This window comes from Trachypithecus francoisi, unplaced genomic scaffold (assembly GCF_009764315.1).
Source record: "Trachypithecus francoisi isolate TF-2019V2 unplaced genomic scaffold, Tfra_2.0 Lachesis_group9, whole genome shotgun sequence".
Taxonomy (NCBI): domain Eukaryota; kingdom Metazoa; phylum Chordata; class Mammalia; order Primates; family Cercopithecidae; genus Trachypithecus; species Trachypithecus francoisi.
The window spans coordinates 41,131,051-41,145,046 of record NW_022681474.1 but is presented as its reverse complement, the minus strand read 5'-3'; the positions used below and the strand labels follow the sequence as shown (position 1 = coordinate 41,145,046).

Sequence of the window (13,996 nt, the reverse complement as noted above, 5' to 3'; positions counted from 1 at the left end):
TCAGGATACATCCCGATATACACACCCCTACTCAACATCTCTGCTGAAGGGCATCATTTGTAATCACATTCAAGAGGTGCCACCCATCCTTTAGTACCGATAGTACTCAGGCTAGTATTAAACTTACTGTAAAAGCTAACGCTTCACAACTGCCTTGGGCCAGGCACTCTCCTGAGCACTCTTCGGTTACCTATACAAACTCAATCTTCACAACAGCTTCAGATGGAGATGCTGTGTCTCCCTTTGAAAGATGCAGAATCTGAGAGACACTAGAGTATGTGAAGTTAGCCACTGCGATATAATGCCCGCTAATATTATTAATAATACTCATAACCTTAACAACTCACATTTACTTACCATGTATCTGGACCTGTATAAGTGCTTCAAGGTGCTAGCTCCATTTATCTTAACAACACTATTAGGAAATTTGTATCATCAGCCCTATTTTACAGAAAAGGAATGAAGCTAAGATAAATTTGCTAATGACTTGTTCAGAGTCACACAACCGGTATGTTAGCCAGATCTGCTTAACTTTCACCTCCTGCCCTGTGCTGTCTCCTTAGCCCACATCTCCTTGCTTCTTCACGGTGGACAGCTCATAGCATGGCTGGTCTTGATAGGGGACATGTCCCAGTGGCAGTGGCAATTGCTTTACCAGCATCTCTCTGCAGTTGTTTTCCAGATTTTTATCTTGGCCCACTAGCCCCCCGCCCCAGCCACAAACTGAAATGCCTCTTCTTTCCTAACTCCACGAACTCCTGGCATGTCACACATTGTACTCAGAGCACTGACAACAGGCATCTCATCCTTAAGAAGCTTATTAAGAAATGAGGCTATTTTTCTCTGGCAGTGAGAAAGCCCTCCCACCCCGATCAATTGCCCTTCTCATCTTAGAGATGAAAATAAAGCCCCTGGAAATCTTTCTGGCGTGTGAGATGAAACAGGGAGCAGAGATAAACTCAGGGATTTGGATTTATCCTTGACCATGGCAGCATTCATTAGGGCTGCTTCCCTGAGTCCTCTTCCTGGTGGTCAATTTTGTAGCCACCCATTGGCGTTGTTTCTTCTTCAGAAGGCAAGACTCAATACATCAAATTGTCATTGTCCTACTTGCACTCTCCATGGATGCCGAATGGCTGGCGATCATTGAAATGTGTGTTCCTTGGAAGCATGTTGGGAGAATCTCTTTGTAAAATACTGTTGCCACCAGACATTTTAGTAAAACACCCACAGCATTCATATAGTTCCATTTCCTGACCATCCTATATAACCAAGTCTCCAAAAACACACACATTTATATCTTAGGAGGCACCCAAATTAAACAGCTGTTTCTCAGGCATAAGGAAGACCTCAACTCCTCACCGCAATGTGTTTTAACACAACTCATTCCTTGTGTTGAGACAGCATGGCCAAAACAAGGTCTACTCTGCTTAGATTCTGTTTAATGGCAAGAAATGTAAAAGGAAAGAGAGAAGCTTAAATGAGGAAATAATGCTCTCTTTCTTTCAGACAGCAGAAGGAAATTGATATTCTCTCTGCCGTGAAAGGTCAAAATGCCAACTTTGAATTGAACTGCAAAGACTAAATTCTGAACAATTATTCTCTGCAGCAGTTGTAAAAATTTCAGCAAATCGCAGCTGTCTTAGGTCTTTCACCCAAAAGACCTGCTCATTTCCATCAGCTGAGTTCACTCTTCCAACCTGGCATGTCCAACCTAGCACTAAATCCCTTTGCAAAATCAGTCTGCATAACAGCATGGCCAAAAACCGAGGGCAGCTCAGGCAACCTGAGCATAAACACCAGGCTCAACCTCTCTGAAAATCATCTTTACACATAAACTGCTGGAAAAAGGCATAGTTTGAAATTGTTTCAGCGGCCTGGCAATGCTTTTAAAACATGATAACCATCACACTTTACTCCTCTCTGAAAGGTTAGTTTAATCGTAGATCACAAAAAATTGGTTTCCACAAATGCATAATGGTTCATCTATGTCACACTTGAACTAAATGGTTTTTTAAATGGAGCTGAAATTATTTTGATGTGTACACAGTCTTGGATTTCTATACAACCTTTTTTAACCAGCCCATCAGGAACCTTGCCTCTAAAGCCTCATTAATAATTCAGATGTGCTGATGACTTTAAAAGATCTATGGAATTGAAGCTTAGGGAAAAAAAAAAAAAAAACTCTGCTTGACAAAAAGATAAATGAATGTAGAAAGAAGCTGTAGGAGTCTGGCAAGCTGTAGATCATCTCAGAACAGATTGTAACTTTATCATTCTGTCAGGGGGAATAATTTAAAGCACTTAATCAGTTAGCTTCACTGTGAGGATGTAGCATTATGAATTCCTATCGTCCAATCTGTTCAAATCAAAGTGAACTTAATTATAATAGGTGAGCGAGCCAGAGCAGGAGGGGGATGGGGAGAATGAGGCAAGAGGTAGCAAGTTTCCTGTGGGGTAAACTGAGCTGCTGCATAAAAGTGGGGCGAGGCTTTGACTCAGGCACATCCCTGCTCCAGTGACAGCCCTCCTTGACATTGACAGCTCAGGGCCCTTGAAATAGCAGAAGTAAGAACTGAGGAGAAACAAGCAGAGTGGTCACAAGCTGATCATAGATACTTAATTTATAAATCATTAGCCAAACACGCACATACCCTCCCACCCCCAACGTCCCCTATCAAACCAGGTGAGCAGTTTTCACTATAGTGTCCATCCAGGACCACTGACAAGGCAGTTACAAATTGTTCTGGTAAGCAGAAAAAGCAGCTAGAGAGGCCATTGTCTCTATAGCAGTGGACATGCTTGATAGCTTTTACCCTTTTGCTTTCCTTTCCCTAAGCCACTAAAGTGAGGCATATGATTCCCAAGTTAGAATGTCCTATTTGCCCAGTCCTTTCCTATCTATGCACATGGCCAATTTCCCAGAAAATTTCAATCCTAGAAAGAGGCGGGGATGAGGGTTGAGTCTTGTAAAATAGCTTTGCATTGCGAAGAGGATGCTAGACCATTTTCATTCTCACCCCAGTCCCCGAACACCCTGACTCAGCATTCTCTCTCAGCCATTTCTGTATTTAGGGTGGAAATGAAATGCCAAGACTTCAATGAGCTCCCTTGTCGACAGCTTGGGTTATTATAGTCAGTTAAGATATTGCCACTTGGAACTCTATTCATAACTTTATACCAACACAGAGTTTTCTTTCTTGAAATAAAAGCCACCTCAAAATCCTCTTTAAAACACTGGTCGCTATTCTGATTTGCATAGATTTTTGGCCAGCAAAATCTATGGGTTTAGTTTAGACCCCCCAAAGTGGCTACAAATGAAACAGGAGAGTGGTAAAGTTGAGACATGACTTTATGTGTATGTGTTATAAGCAAAGCCAAGGAAAGGCTGGGAGGTGGTGATTCTGTATAAGAGTCTAGATCACTCGCTCTGCAGCAAGTGTGGTGGTGCCCTTCTGTTCCACTCAAATCAATAGATGCACAGGCACAATGTCTGTACCCAATGGCTGATATACGCAACATCCCTTCCCCACCAAACCTTTTCTGGCCACGAAATTAACTCCAAGGAATATTGCCAGAGTCCATTCTCCAACCCCTCCTTAGCCTCTGAGGTCCACTCATGGGGCCTCTGAGTCCCAGTGACACATTTTATTCATCACTTGCTACAGGAAGCAGAGGTATGTTTCAGGTTCTGGGGTCCTCCCTACACTGCACTGTCTCTCTTAGCAATTAACTCACTGTCGGCTTCTATAGATTACCTTTTTGCGTTTTTCAAAGAACTTTCCAAAGGCTTTGCCTTAGGACTAATTAAACTTCTAATTTCTCCTTCTTGTTCTCTATTCATTTTGCCCTTTAGCAGAAAAGAAATGGTTTACAGATGAACCGGATAATGCCTATCCCAGAAACATTCAAATCAAGCCCATGAGTACCCACATGGCTAACCAGATCAACCAATATAAATCCACAAGCAGCTTGATTCCACCAATCAGAGAAGTTGAAGATGAATGTTGACTCCCAGGAGACCAGAACTATTTTTTTAAAGCCTGACAAACTTCATCAATGGTGACGTGACTTTTCTTCTTACATGCTGAATCACTGGTGGAAACGTTAGGATAAGCAAGAATTGCCAGAAAATAAAGTAGACAGATCTTTCTCTTTGTCTGCCTTGAATATTGCTTCCATGTATTTTGGAAAAGAAAATGATTTCATTTATAAATGAACATACTAAAATAGTCATGTATAGCCTCTAGCATTTTAAATTATTTTTATTTATTAGAAAGAAAATATATTTTTCTTTTCTTTCCATTGTCAAATATCTTCCCTATATCTAAACAATGCAAACTCTAAATGAATAAGTGGCCAGACTCCTTAATGCATTTTTCTCTTCTTTCTCTCTTTTTCTTTTGAGGAGAATGATGGTCACCACCACAATTAATTGTAATTAATTTTAATGAATTATTAAAATAATTTTAAAATGGCCAATGATGTATACATGTATTTTAGTCAATCCAAAAAAAGAAGACGAAGGGGACAGGTGAATACCTGCTCCTCGCCTGGATGGGTGTGTATTTTGATCTGCATTGACACCAGCTCTTAATAAATGGAAACTTATTTATTTTCACAGTTGAAAGTCATATTTTTGTAGTTTTAGTTTTCATTCTGTAGTTCTCACCCCTTTGTTCATATTTTTAAAGGAAAGACCTTCTTGCTGCTTTTCTACAATTGGCAGATCAGGTTTGTCTGGCCAACTAAGGACACCAGGAGGGTTGTGGGCAAGCCTGGGATGCGGAAGCTGAGGACCAGATGTGCACAAGGCATTGCTCTGTTTGCTGTTCTAGTGGTGGGGACTCCTACATGCTGTATGCTTCTCATTTTGTATTTCCAAACCACCTGAGCGAGTAATGTCAACTTCGGGAGGGTCTGGTGGACTTCCTCCCCACTCCCCAAGTCTCAGAGCTTTTAGCCTAGAAGTTTGTAAAACTGATCAGTAGTTTTACTTTACCATAGGCTATGAGAGGGCATTCATTCTTCTGAGTTTTTGTTTAAAAACCAGGAAATTTCTACAATCATGGAGACAGATTTTAATTTGCATGCTCTCCTTTATTTAGTTGCTGGGGCCAAACACGTGAACTTGTTACAACAATTTAAAAAATAATAATAACAAAAGGAAAGCAATGAATGCACTTCATATAGACTGTTAGAAAAGGCCTTTGAAAATTACCAGCAGTGAAATCAAATATATCAGCCACTTTAAACTGCGGTCAAAAGATTTTTCTAACCATCAGATGCAATTACGATGTCTCAGAGCTCTGCTGTCACTTGCATGCTAGGTGTACAGTCTCCCGGCAACTGTTTTGTTCCAATCAACTTAGCAAGTCTTTCAACTTTAAAATTATCAGTCTTTGATATGATCATCAAGGTCTCTGGAGAAGCATGGATGTGATAGTGATTTCTATTTTCTTAAAAAAATGTAAACTGTGGACACTTAAAGGAACCAAGCTAACCAAAGTATCTCCCCAAAATTTCATGGTATCTAGTCCATTAACTCTTTGGACCATGACCTGTGGTACCTAGTTATGGTAGTGCAAATCAGATCAGAGCAAAGCAATGAGATCATCATGAAGACATATGTCCACTAAGTACTCCAATTACCAATGTAGGCAAAATGAGCTTCCACCTCTGTCCACTCCCTGCAGAGCCAATATAGTCGTGCTTCCACCTCGTAGGCATTGTCCTGCAGTGACTTGTCGGACTGTGGTTACTCTGTCGTCACATTTTGTAGAATTAGTTCTATAAAAGTATTGTGAATATAATGTATGTCCAATTGGATTGTTTAAAAACTACTTATAATTAATCACTAGCCTACTCAGCAGACTAAAATGACGTCAACAGTCTATATTCAGGCTTATAAACATTTCTTGGTTTCCAACAGAAGTCAAATGTGTTTGTGGGGAGAACCTTTTGCTAGGATTTTGACAACTTTCCTGAAAGCTAGGCCTTCTTTTACATAATGATTTTGCACTGGGGTCACCTTAGTACATTCACGTCAATCCACGCTCTTCTTTCCTTCGTGAACCATAGTGGGCTCTTCACTCCTGCTCCTAATAACCACCTCCGAATTTGTTAGAGCCATTTGGTCTCCTCTGGCAGGCTGTGGTGGCCACATAAAGGATCTTCCATTAGAGGGATACAGGACACAAAGCTCCACTTCCACTACCCTCTCTTCCCTGTGTCTCCCCTACCAAGGCAATCTGGAAGCAGAAATGCAAACTCCAACCCCACGACACATCCATTGATGCATTTGTGGCTAGACATTTGAATCTAAACTTAAAAAAAAAAAATCATAATAGGATCGCCTCCTACAGCAAAGGGGTCCTTGATTCATAAGCACCATCCCCCCACAAAAAACAAAACAAACTGGTAGAAATTCATTTTCTTAAGTAGAGCAATAAGTTCATACTATGTTGCCTTTGTAATAATGAATTGTTCTGGCCTAGAAAACAAAATGAGGCGTTTTGTTAAGGAGGTAGGAAAATGGCTGGCTGTTGGGCCCTTTGGCAAAAGCTGGTGCCTGGTAAGTAGAAAGCGAAATGGAAGCAAGTAAGATTTGTGAAATCACTGGAGGGCTCAAGCAAATGCCAGAGCTTCTCCCTGGCTTGTTCCTACTCGTTGAGCGCTTTGGCCCTGAGTCCCATTCATCTCTGCTGAGACAGTCTGTCTTTCTGCCTACATCTGCCTGAGACCAAGGAGGGTCTTCTTTAGCACAGTCCACATTATGAGGCTCTGATTTCCCATCCCAGTTTAGGGCTCCAGAAAAGCCCTTCTCCCAAACCAATGATTCTTGGGTGCTGTGGGAATCAAAGACTCACCAACAGGCTGTTCACAAAGCAGAAAATATCATCACCATCATCACCTTTCTCCTTGAGAAAACTTTTATTTTTTTCTCATCAATTTTATATTTTAGAATATCATCTTGAACCGTTACAAAACACCTTAAATAAAAGTGACTGTGACTAAGGCACATTGAAGAACATTCCAAAACTCTTTCTTCCCAAGGGTTCTGGCACCTTATGATGTACTTTGTAAAACATTGATTGAAGATTTTAAATAAACAGGAAATTGGAAGTGTTTGTTAGGGTTGGATAAAGGAAAAGTGAAAAAGCGTAAGAAACCTGGGACATTTTCATGTTGAAAGGAGAAAAAGCACAAATTCCCTAGTTACCATGTAATATGAGGGTGCAAGAGCCGCATTTACAAACAACTAGCTATGATCTTTGAAAATGTTTTTAAAACTCTCTGTGTCTCAGTGACTTCATTTGTAAATGAGAGTGATTCATCTAGATGACTCTAAGGTCCCTTTCAGGTCCCAGGGGACATGATCTAAGTTAGGAGTGGGAACATGGGAGCGGCTGCCTCTTCTTGGCTAAACTTTTGGAGACTATTGTGTCCAGGGCTGGAATAATGGTCCTTTTTGCTGCATCACCCAGGCAACACTCCCAGCCTTACTCATGAGTAGTGAACATTTGCTGCTCTGGACGTAGAATAGGTAGGTTCATTCCTGTGCTTTTCACCTTAGAGTCTTTTTAGGTTCTAGATGCAAATTCCTCATTTCAGAGAAATGATAGTCACCATCACAATTAATTGTAATTAAGGGAAATGAATTATTATAACAATTTAAAAATGGCCAGCACCTGAATCATGTTGGTCAAATTTCACTGCCTGTTCCAGGGTTTTCTTCTCGATTTCATCCTTCCCTTCCCCTTTGTTTTTGTTTTTTTTGTTTTTTTGTTTTTTTTTTTGGTTCAAGGCCCAGCTTCAGTTAATCCCTTCATCTCTATTCCATGTCTCCAATTCTTAGTATGTAACTAGAGGTTCAAGAGACCCCAAATTTCTGCCATTTTCCCCACTTATGTTTCCCCATGTGGATCTTTAGGAAGTAACCAGTCTTCCTTCTCACTTCATTTCCTATCCTCTGTTTATTTGGTTGTTTTCTTTCATTAATAAACTAACCATCTCTTAGCTACTTACATTCATAAATGTAATTTTAATCTATTGTTGTATTGTCAAAGGGAACCTCATTGAAGGAAGGAAATGTGAAATTGAGGAATAAAAGTAGGAAGGGAGAGAAACAAAGACTATCCAACCATTTGACTGAGATGTGAGCTGCCTTGACTCCTAGGAGACTAAGTATATCCGTTCAGCTTGAACACTGAGTTCCAGGGCAGAATCTATCCATTTTCTATTTTATTCTTACTTGCTGCTTTTGGAATGGTGGTAAAGCCACCAATCGCCATGACCCTTGAAAGAATCTTCACTAATTAGGACTGACCCACCCTCCTTAAAAAGCAAAAGAAACAGAATTTACTTACAATCTTCTGTCAAATTACCTTTCTGCCCCTCTCCTCATTCCCAAAAGGCATTTTATTTTAATCCAGCAGAGATGATTTAGCATATAAATCCCACGGTCATTTGAGGAGGTGATGATACTATTTGGATTTATTTATGAGAGAGTAGTAATGAGAAATGATTCCTAGACAGTTTGTACTAGTTTGGTCATATTGGTTGTTGAAGTGCAGTCTCTTCCAATTGGTTGTTTCCAATAAAGTATCAGTTGTTAATAATTTCAAGATTTCCATAAAAATAAGGAAACTTGGAAAACATTTTAAATTTTACTTCTTAAGAGACCACAGAGCCTAATTTTCAATTTTTATGGTAAGCTTGCTTAAAACATGTATAGAAAGAAGCCTATGTGCTCAAAGACAGAGGCACCTTTAGCCCTACAATGGTTGGAAGCTCCATGATGTCATAGCCCCACATGGATAGACTGGAGAAAGAATTCTGACTTAGACCACCTGTAGCAGACTTTCCTCTTTTGACATATATATATTTTTTAATCACAGAAAGGACCTGAGACTCCTTATCTAAAGATAAGACAAACTTGGGGTATAGATTAAGAATCCAGGAAGACAGAAAAAAAGAAAAAGATATAATAAGCAGTATTTTAAAATACCATCAGTTATGGGCATGCATCTGGTACAAAGAGTAGTTCTTTGGGTTGGAAGAAAGAAGAGTTTGCATTGAACTGCATGGGCTGGTAAGAATGCAGAGGCATATAATGCTTGATGGGCTTTGGAGGCATTTCAATAGTAATTGGGTGACAGGACTGGAAAGATATGTAATATGAGGGTTTTCCAGGGAGATGGGACTAAATGGGCCATGATGTATTTGTAGGAATGTGATTTCAATAGATTGACTATTTTGTCTACTGTGATAAGTTTGTGTAGGGGAACTGAGGAAAACTGAGATGCGACTTCATGGAAGGGGCTACAAAGTACAGTCTAAAGGCCTAGATAAAAGTTTGAAACTTGATTTAGAAAGTCATGAAAAGCCACTAAGAGTTTTAAGCAAAGAGTGATGGGGCAGCAATGGCTGTGTATTTTTCAGGTTGAAAGTAGTGAGATGTCAGTTCTTCCTGGGAATTATCATGAGAAGGCACACAAAACTGAACATATTCTCAGCAGCAAGGAGTGCTAAAGGGTGCCCACTCCAAGTCAACAATTCACCGTGTGCAACACCCCCCTTCCTCACACATTTGGCTTTGCTTTCTGTCACAGGACCATCAGACGTAGAACGTCCTGACTCTCCTGAATTACTAGAATGTCAGCAACAAACTCACGAAGTAGATTAGAGGGTAGGAATGGACACATAAATTTTTAAAAATCGGCCAATCATACTATTTTCTAGACCGTAATATAATAAGAACATGAGGCAGGACATCCACAAATTGTAAAGAATAATTAATAGTCCAGAACTGCCAAATAGGAATTTCCATTTTAAAAACATCCTTGCAGCTAATCAGGTAACCCTTGCTTAGCAACCTGTTAGCACCCGCTAAATATTTGTAAAAGGAGCGGGTGGGAGAGAAATGAGCACAATATAGATACTGCCATCAATCAGCTTATAATACAACTAAAGAAAGAAAACATGCTCAAAGCGCCATTAGAGAAAGGGTGAGCCCTAATGACACAGTTTCACATTCAATATGGTAGGAGATGAAACAAGGGAGAAATGGTGTGGTTTGAAGTGGTTCAGCAAGGTAGGATTTCTAGAGAAAGGGGGGTTTAGGAGTTAGATTAGTAGAGGGTCAGCATTCCAGGTATGAAGGCAGGATTATCTGGCATGTGGCAGGGTGGGTGATGTTCATCAGTAACTGCTAATTGATATTTACTGAGCAGCCGTTGTGTCCTCATGACTGTAAGGCTATTAGAGGAGGATAGCCCGCCTGCCTAACTGGGAACACAAGGCACACGTATATTGGAAAGATCACATTGCACAAAACAGGTGTTCAATAAATAATTTTTTAATAAATGTGAACACTTAATAACAAAGAAATGTTATGGATTGTAACAGTTGTAGAAGATTGGTTGGGATTGTAGCGACTGGATATGGGGCAATGGCTGTGGGTCTAGAGTATATTCATTGTGCAGTGAACACACACCTAATCTGTCCTCAAGGACAGAACCATGTGGAGGAATAGGAAAACAAGAGAAGCAGGCAGGAAGGGGAGGCCATGAGTACAACAGTTAAGAAATGTTATATTGGGTTCATCCAGAGCAGGAAAAGCTGAGAGCGGTCCATGAGAGAAGGCCCCACAGGCAAGGGGAGTGGGACAGGGGAGTGAAGGAGTGGGCTACAACAGGCCCTGCAGATGTAGAAGCCAGATCCACAGGGGCACTTAGAAAGTGAGGATCATGGGTGAATTATTTTACGGAGAAAGTATAGGTTTAGATCAGCTGGCAGATGTGTTTGTAGGCTAAAGTCATGTTTTTCAGGAGTAAAAAGGAGCAAAATAAGTAGACCTTCTTGGGACAGGAGATCTAGGGTACTCCGGAACCAGGAAAATGAGAAATAAGAGGGGAATTTTAAGAAAGAGAGGGCAGATCATCTATGAGGCTGGAGATGAAAGGTGTTGGAGATGGTGATGCAGAAGTCAAAGGACTCACTCAAAGGACTCACTCTGCGTATTTGTCCACATTCCCAGAGCTTGTCACGAGGTCTGGCCCAGGTGGGCAGTCACTCAGCCACTATGTGTCACTGTGGCTGCCATGGTGGATGGAGGCTGGACAGGTAGTGTGGTGATTGGCAGTCTTTCTGGAGGACTCACAAGGGAGGGGTTTCAAGGTGGGCATCTCCTTTCATGTTCCTGTCCATGTCTGCACTGTTCTTCTTCCTTCCCTGAAGAGCACACACCCTGCACCCTTAGTTTCGGGGGTATGAAAACAAATGCTATAACCACATTGCTTTGGTGGCTTTTCTGAACAGGCAGTGTGAGAAGAGATGTTCTGGCCAGGTGAAAGTGGACTTTATCTTTAGGTAGATTTTTCAGTTTAGAAAGGTTTCCTTTGCTTATCCCTTGAGGACTTCTGTGCTGCTGCTTCTCCTTCGTCTTGCTAGCTAACAGAACAGGGGCAGAAGTGACACCAATGCTTTTGGCCTTGCCTGCCTTGGGAAGCACTACCGGGCCCCAGTGTTTAGAATCTTAGATGGAAATGTACACAAGGCACTGGCACACGCCTGCCAGAGTGACCCAGTGCTTCTCTCCCATGGGACTCAGGGTCAGCATGGGAAGGCTGCTGGCAGGGACAGGAGCCCCACCCGCAAGGTAGACTGAGCCTCACTTCCACACAAAACCAGAATCCCATCCTCCCCAGAGCACTAGCTCTCCTCCCCTTCCTTCCGCTTAATACGGTCTGACATGCCTTTGACCAGAACTGCAAAATTTCAAACATAAACCCAGATCTGTTGGGAAATCCTAATTAAAAAAGTTCCATTCCCAAGTGGCACAATCACATCCTGCCTAAAACTTCTGGCCCACATCCCACCACCCAGATGTTGAAAAGAAACCTTTCTCTGCGTAACACCAAAACCTGCACTTCAAGGTTTCATTAGGGGACAAAGAAAAAAAAAGTACACACATGCAGAGTTCAGCCTACATGTTCATTAAGGAAAAAGAGCGTGGCTTATTCATCTTTTGATCTTTGTTGGCATTATGATTATGATTATGATTAATTACTCTGACCTGACAGGAATTGAAGAAGAGAATATATGCTGGTGCTCTGAAATGATCTACCCAACTCTGTCATCTGTAACAACCAGTGATAACTCTCTTGTCTTGTAAAAAGGGTTTGTACATAACTTGTACATGGTTTCATTTTGTATTTTTCGCAGATTAAAAATTTATGTATTTGTGTTCTAAAACAAGGAGTGTTTCTTGTGTCTTTGCAGCAGTTACATGCCATGGGGGTGAGAGGTGGGCTGGGGGTGGCGAGGTCCCTGAATTCTAATCAGTCTGCTTTTGTCTCCTCCCTTCATGCTCCTCCATGAAGGCAAAGTTGTGGATTGATTGAAATCATGAGCTTCCCTTTGCAGCTTCAAGTGCAAATAGACCTCCCCACCTCCATGGTCTTCAATGAGCCAATCAGTGGGTGCTGCTTAAGACTGCAATAGGCATGGTGGAGAGGAAGAGCTGCTGTCATTCAACGTAGTGCCTGAGAGCCCTACATAGCCACACTGGGGCCAATGGGACAGGTGCTCCTGCAGAAGGCTCCAGCAAGCAGGGCACTAAAGAAATGCACATCTTTCAATAGGTCCTTGAAAAGCTAAAGCATTTCTCCCCTCAGCCACCCACTCTCAAACTAGTTACCATTTCCTGCCATTTGCATAGACAAATGGTGTTCTTTCCCCTGCATTTAGCTTTTTTTTTTTTTTTTTTCAGTTTATTCCTGGTAGATCTATTTTTTGTTGTTGTTTTTTTTTCTTTTTTTTTTTTTTGTTTTTTTTTTTTTTTTTTTTTTATTATACTTTAAGTTCTAGGGTACATGTGCATGACGTTTATATCATGTATAACTCCCCAATGCAATCCCTCCTCCTCCCCCCTCCCCATGATAGGCCCCAGTGTGTGATGTTCCCCTTCCCGAGTCCAAGTGATCTCATTGTTCAGTTCCCACCTATGAGTGAGAACATGCGGTGTTTGGTTTTCTCTTCTTGTGATAGTTTGCTAAGAATGATGGTTCCAGCTGCATCCATGTCCCTACAAAGGACGCAACTCATCCTTTTTGATGGCTGCATAGTATTCCATGGTGTATATGTGCCACATTTTCTTAATCCAGTCTGTCACAGATGGACATTTGGGTTGATTCCAAGTCTTTGCTATTGTGAATAGTGCCGCAATAAACAAACGTGTGCATGTGTCTTTGTAGTAGAGTAATTTATAATCCTTTGGGTATATACCCAGTAGTGGGATGGCTGGGTCATATGGTACATCTAGTTCTAGATCCTTGAGGAATCGCCATACTGTTTTCCATAATGGTTGAACTAGTTTACAATCCCACCAACAGTGTAAAAGTGTTCCTATTTCTCCACATCCTCTCCAACACCTGTTGTTTCCTGACTTCTTAATGATTGCCATTCTAACTGGTGTGAGATGGTATCTCATTGTGGTTTTGATTTGCATTTCTCTGATGGCCAGTGATGATGAGCATTTTTTCATGTGTCTGTTGGCTGTATGGATGTCTTCTTTTGAGAAATGTCTGTTCATATCCTTTCCCCACTTTTTGATGGGGTTGTTTGCTTTTTTCTTGTATATTTGTTTGAGTTCTTTGTAGATTCTGGATATTAGCCCTTTGTCAGATGAGTAGGTTGCAAAAATTTTTTCCATTCTGTAGGTTGCCTGTTCACTCTGATGGTAGTTTCTTTGGCTGTGCAAAAGCTCTTTAGTTTAATTAGATCCCATGTGTCAATTTTTGCTTTTGCTGCCGTTGCTTTTGGTGTTTTAGACATGAAGTCCTTGCCCATGCCTATGTCCTGAATGGTACTACCTAGATTTTCTTCTAGGGTTTTTATGGTATTAGGTCTAACATTTAAGTCTCTGATCCATCTTGAATTAATTTCGTATAAGGGGTAAGGAAAGGATCCAGTTTCAGCTTTCTACTTATGG

General features: G+C 41.1%; 1 protein-coding gene across 8 annotated transcripts in view; it reads left to right on the top strand.

Annotated features, from left to right (window-relative positions):
- Nucleotides 1-12,258, top strand: part of KCNMA1 (potassium calcium-activated channel subfamily M alpha 1) — a 781,341-nt gene extending 769,083 nt beyond the window's left edge. For 2 of the 8 annotated variants that reach the window (XM_033209826.1, XM_033209812.1), the window contains one exon: nucleotides 3,857-12,258. In XM_033209826.1, the coding sequence (XP_033065717.1) occupies nucleotides 3,857-3,881 (25 nt within the window). In that variant the 3' untranslated portion in view covers nucleotides 3,882-12,258. Of the gene's footprint in view, nucleotides 1-1,048; nucleotides 1,098-3,856 lie in introns of all 8 variants that reach the window. The other 6 variants (XM_033209827.1, XM_033209828.1, XM_033209829.1 and 3 more) reach the window with 5 other exon arrangements.
- The last annotated feature ends 1,738 nt before the right edge of the window (nucleotides 12,259-13,996 follow it).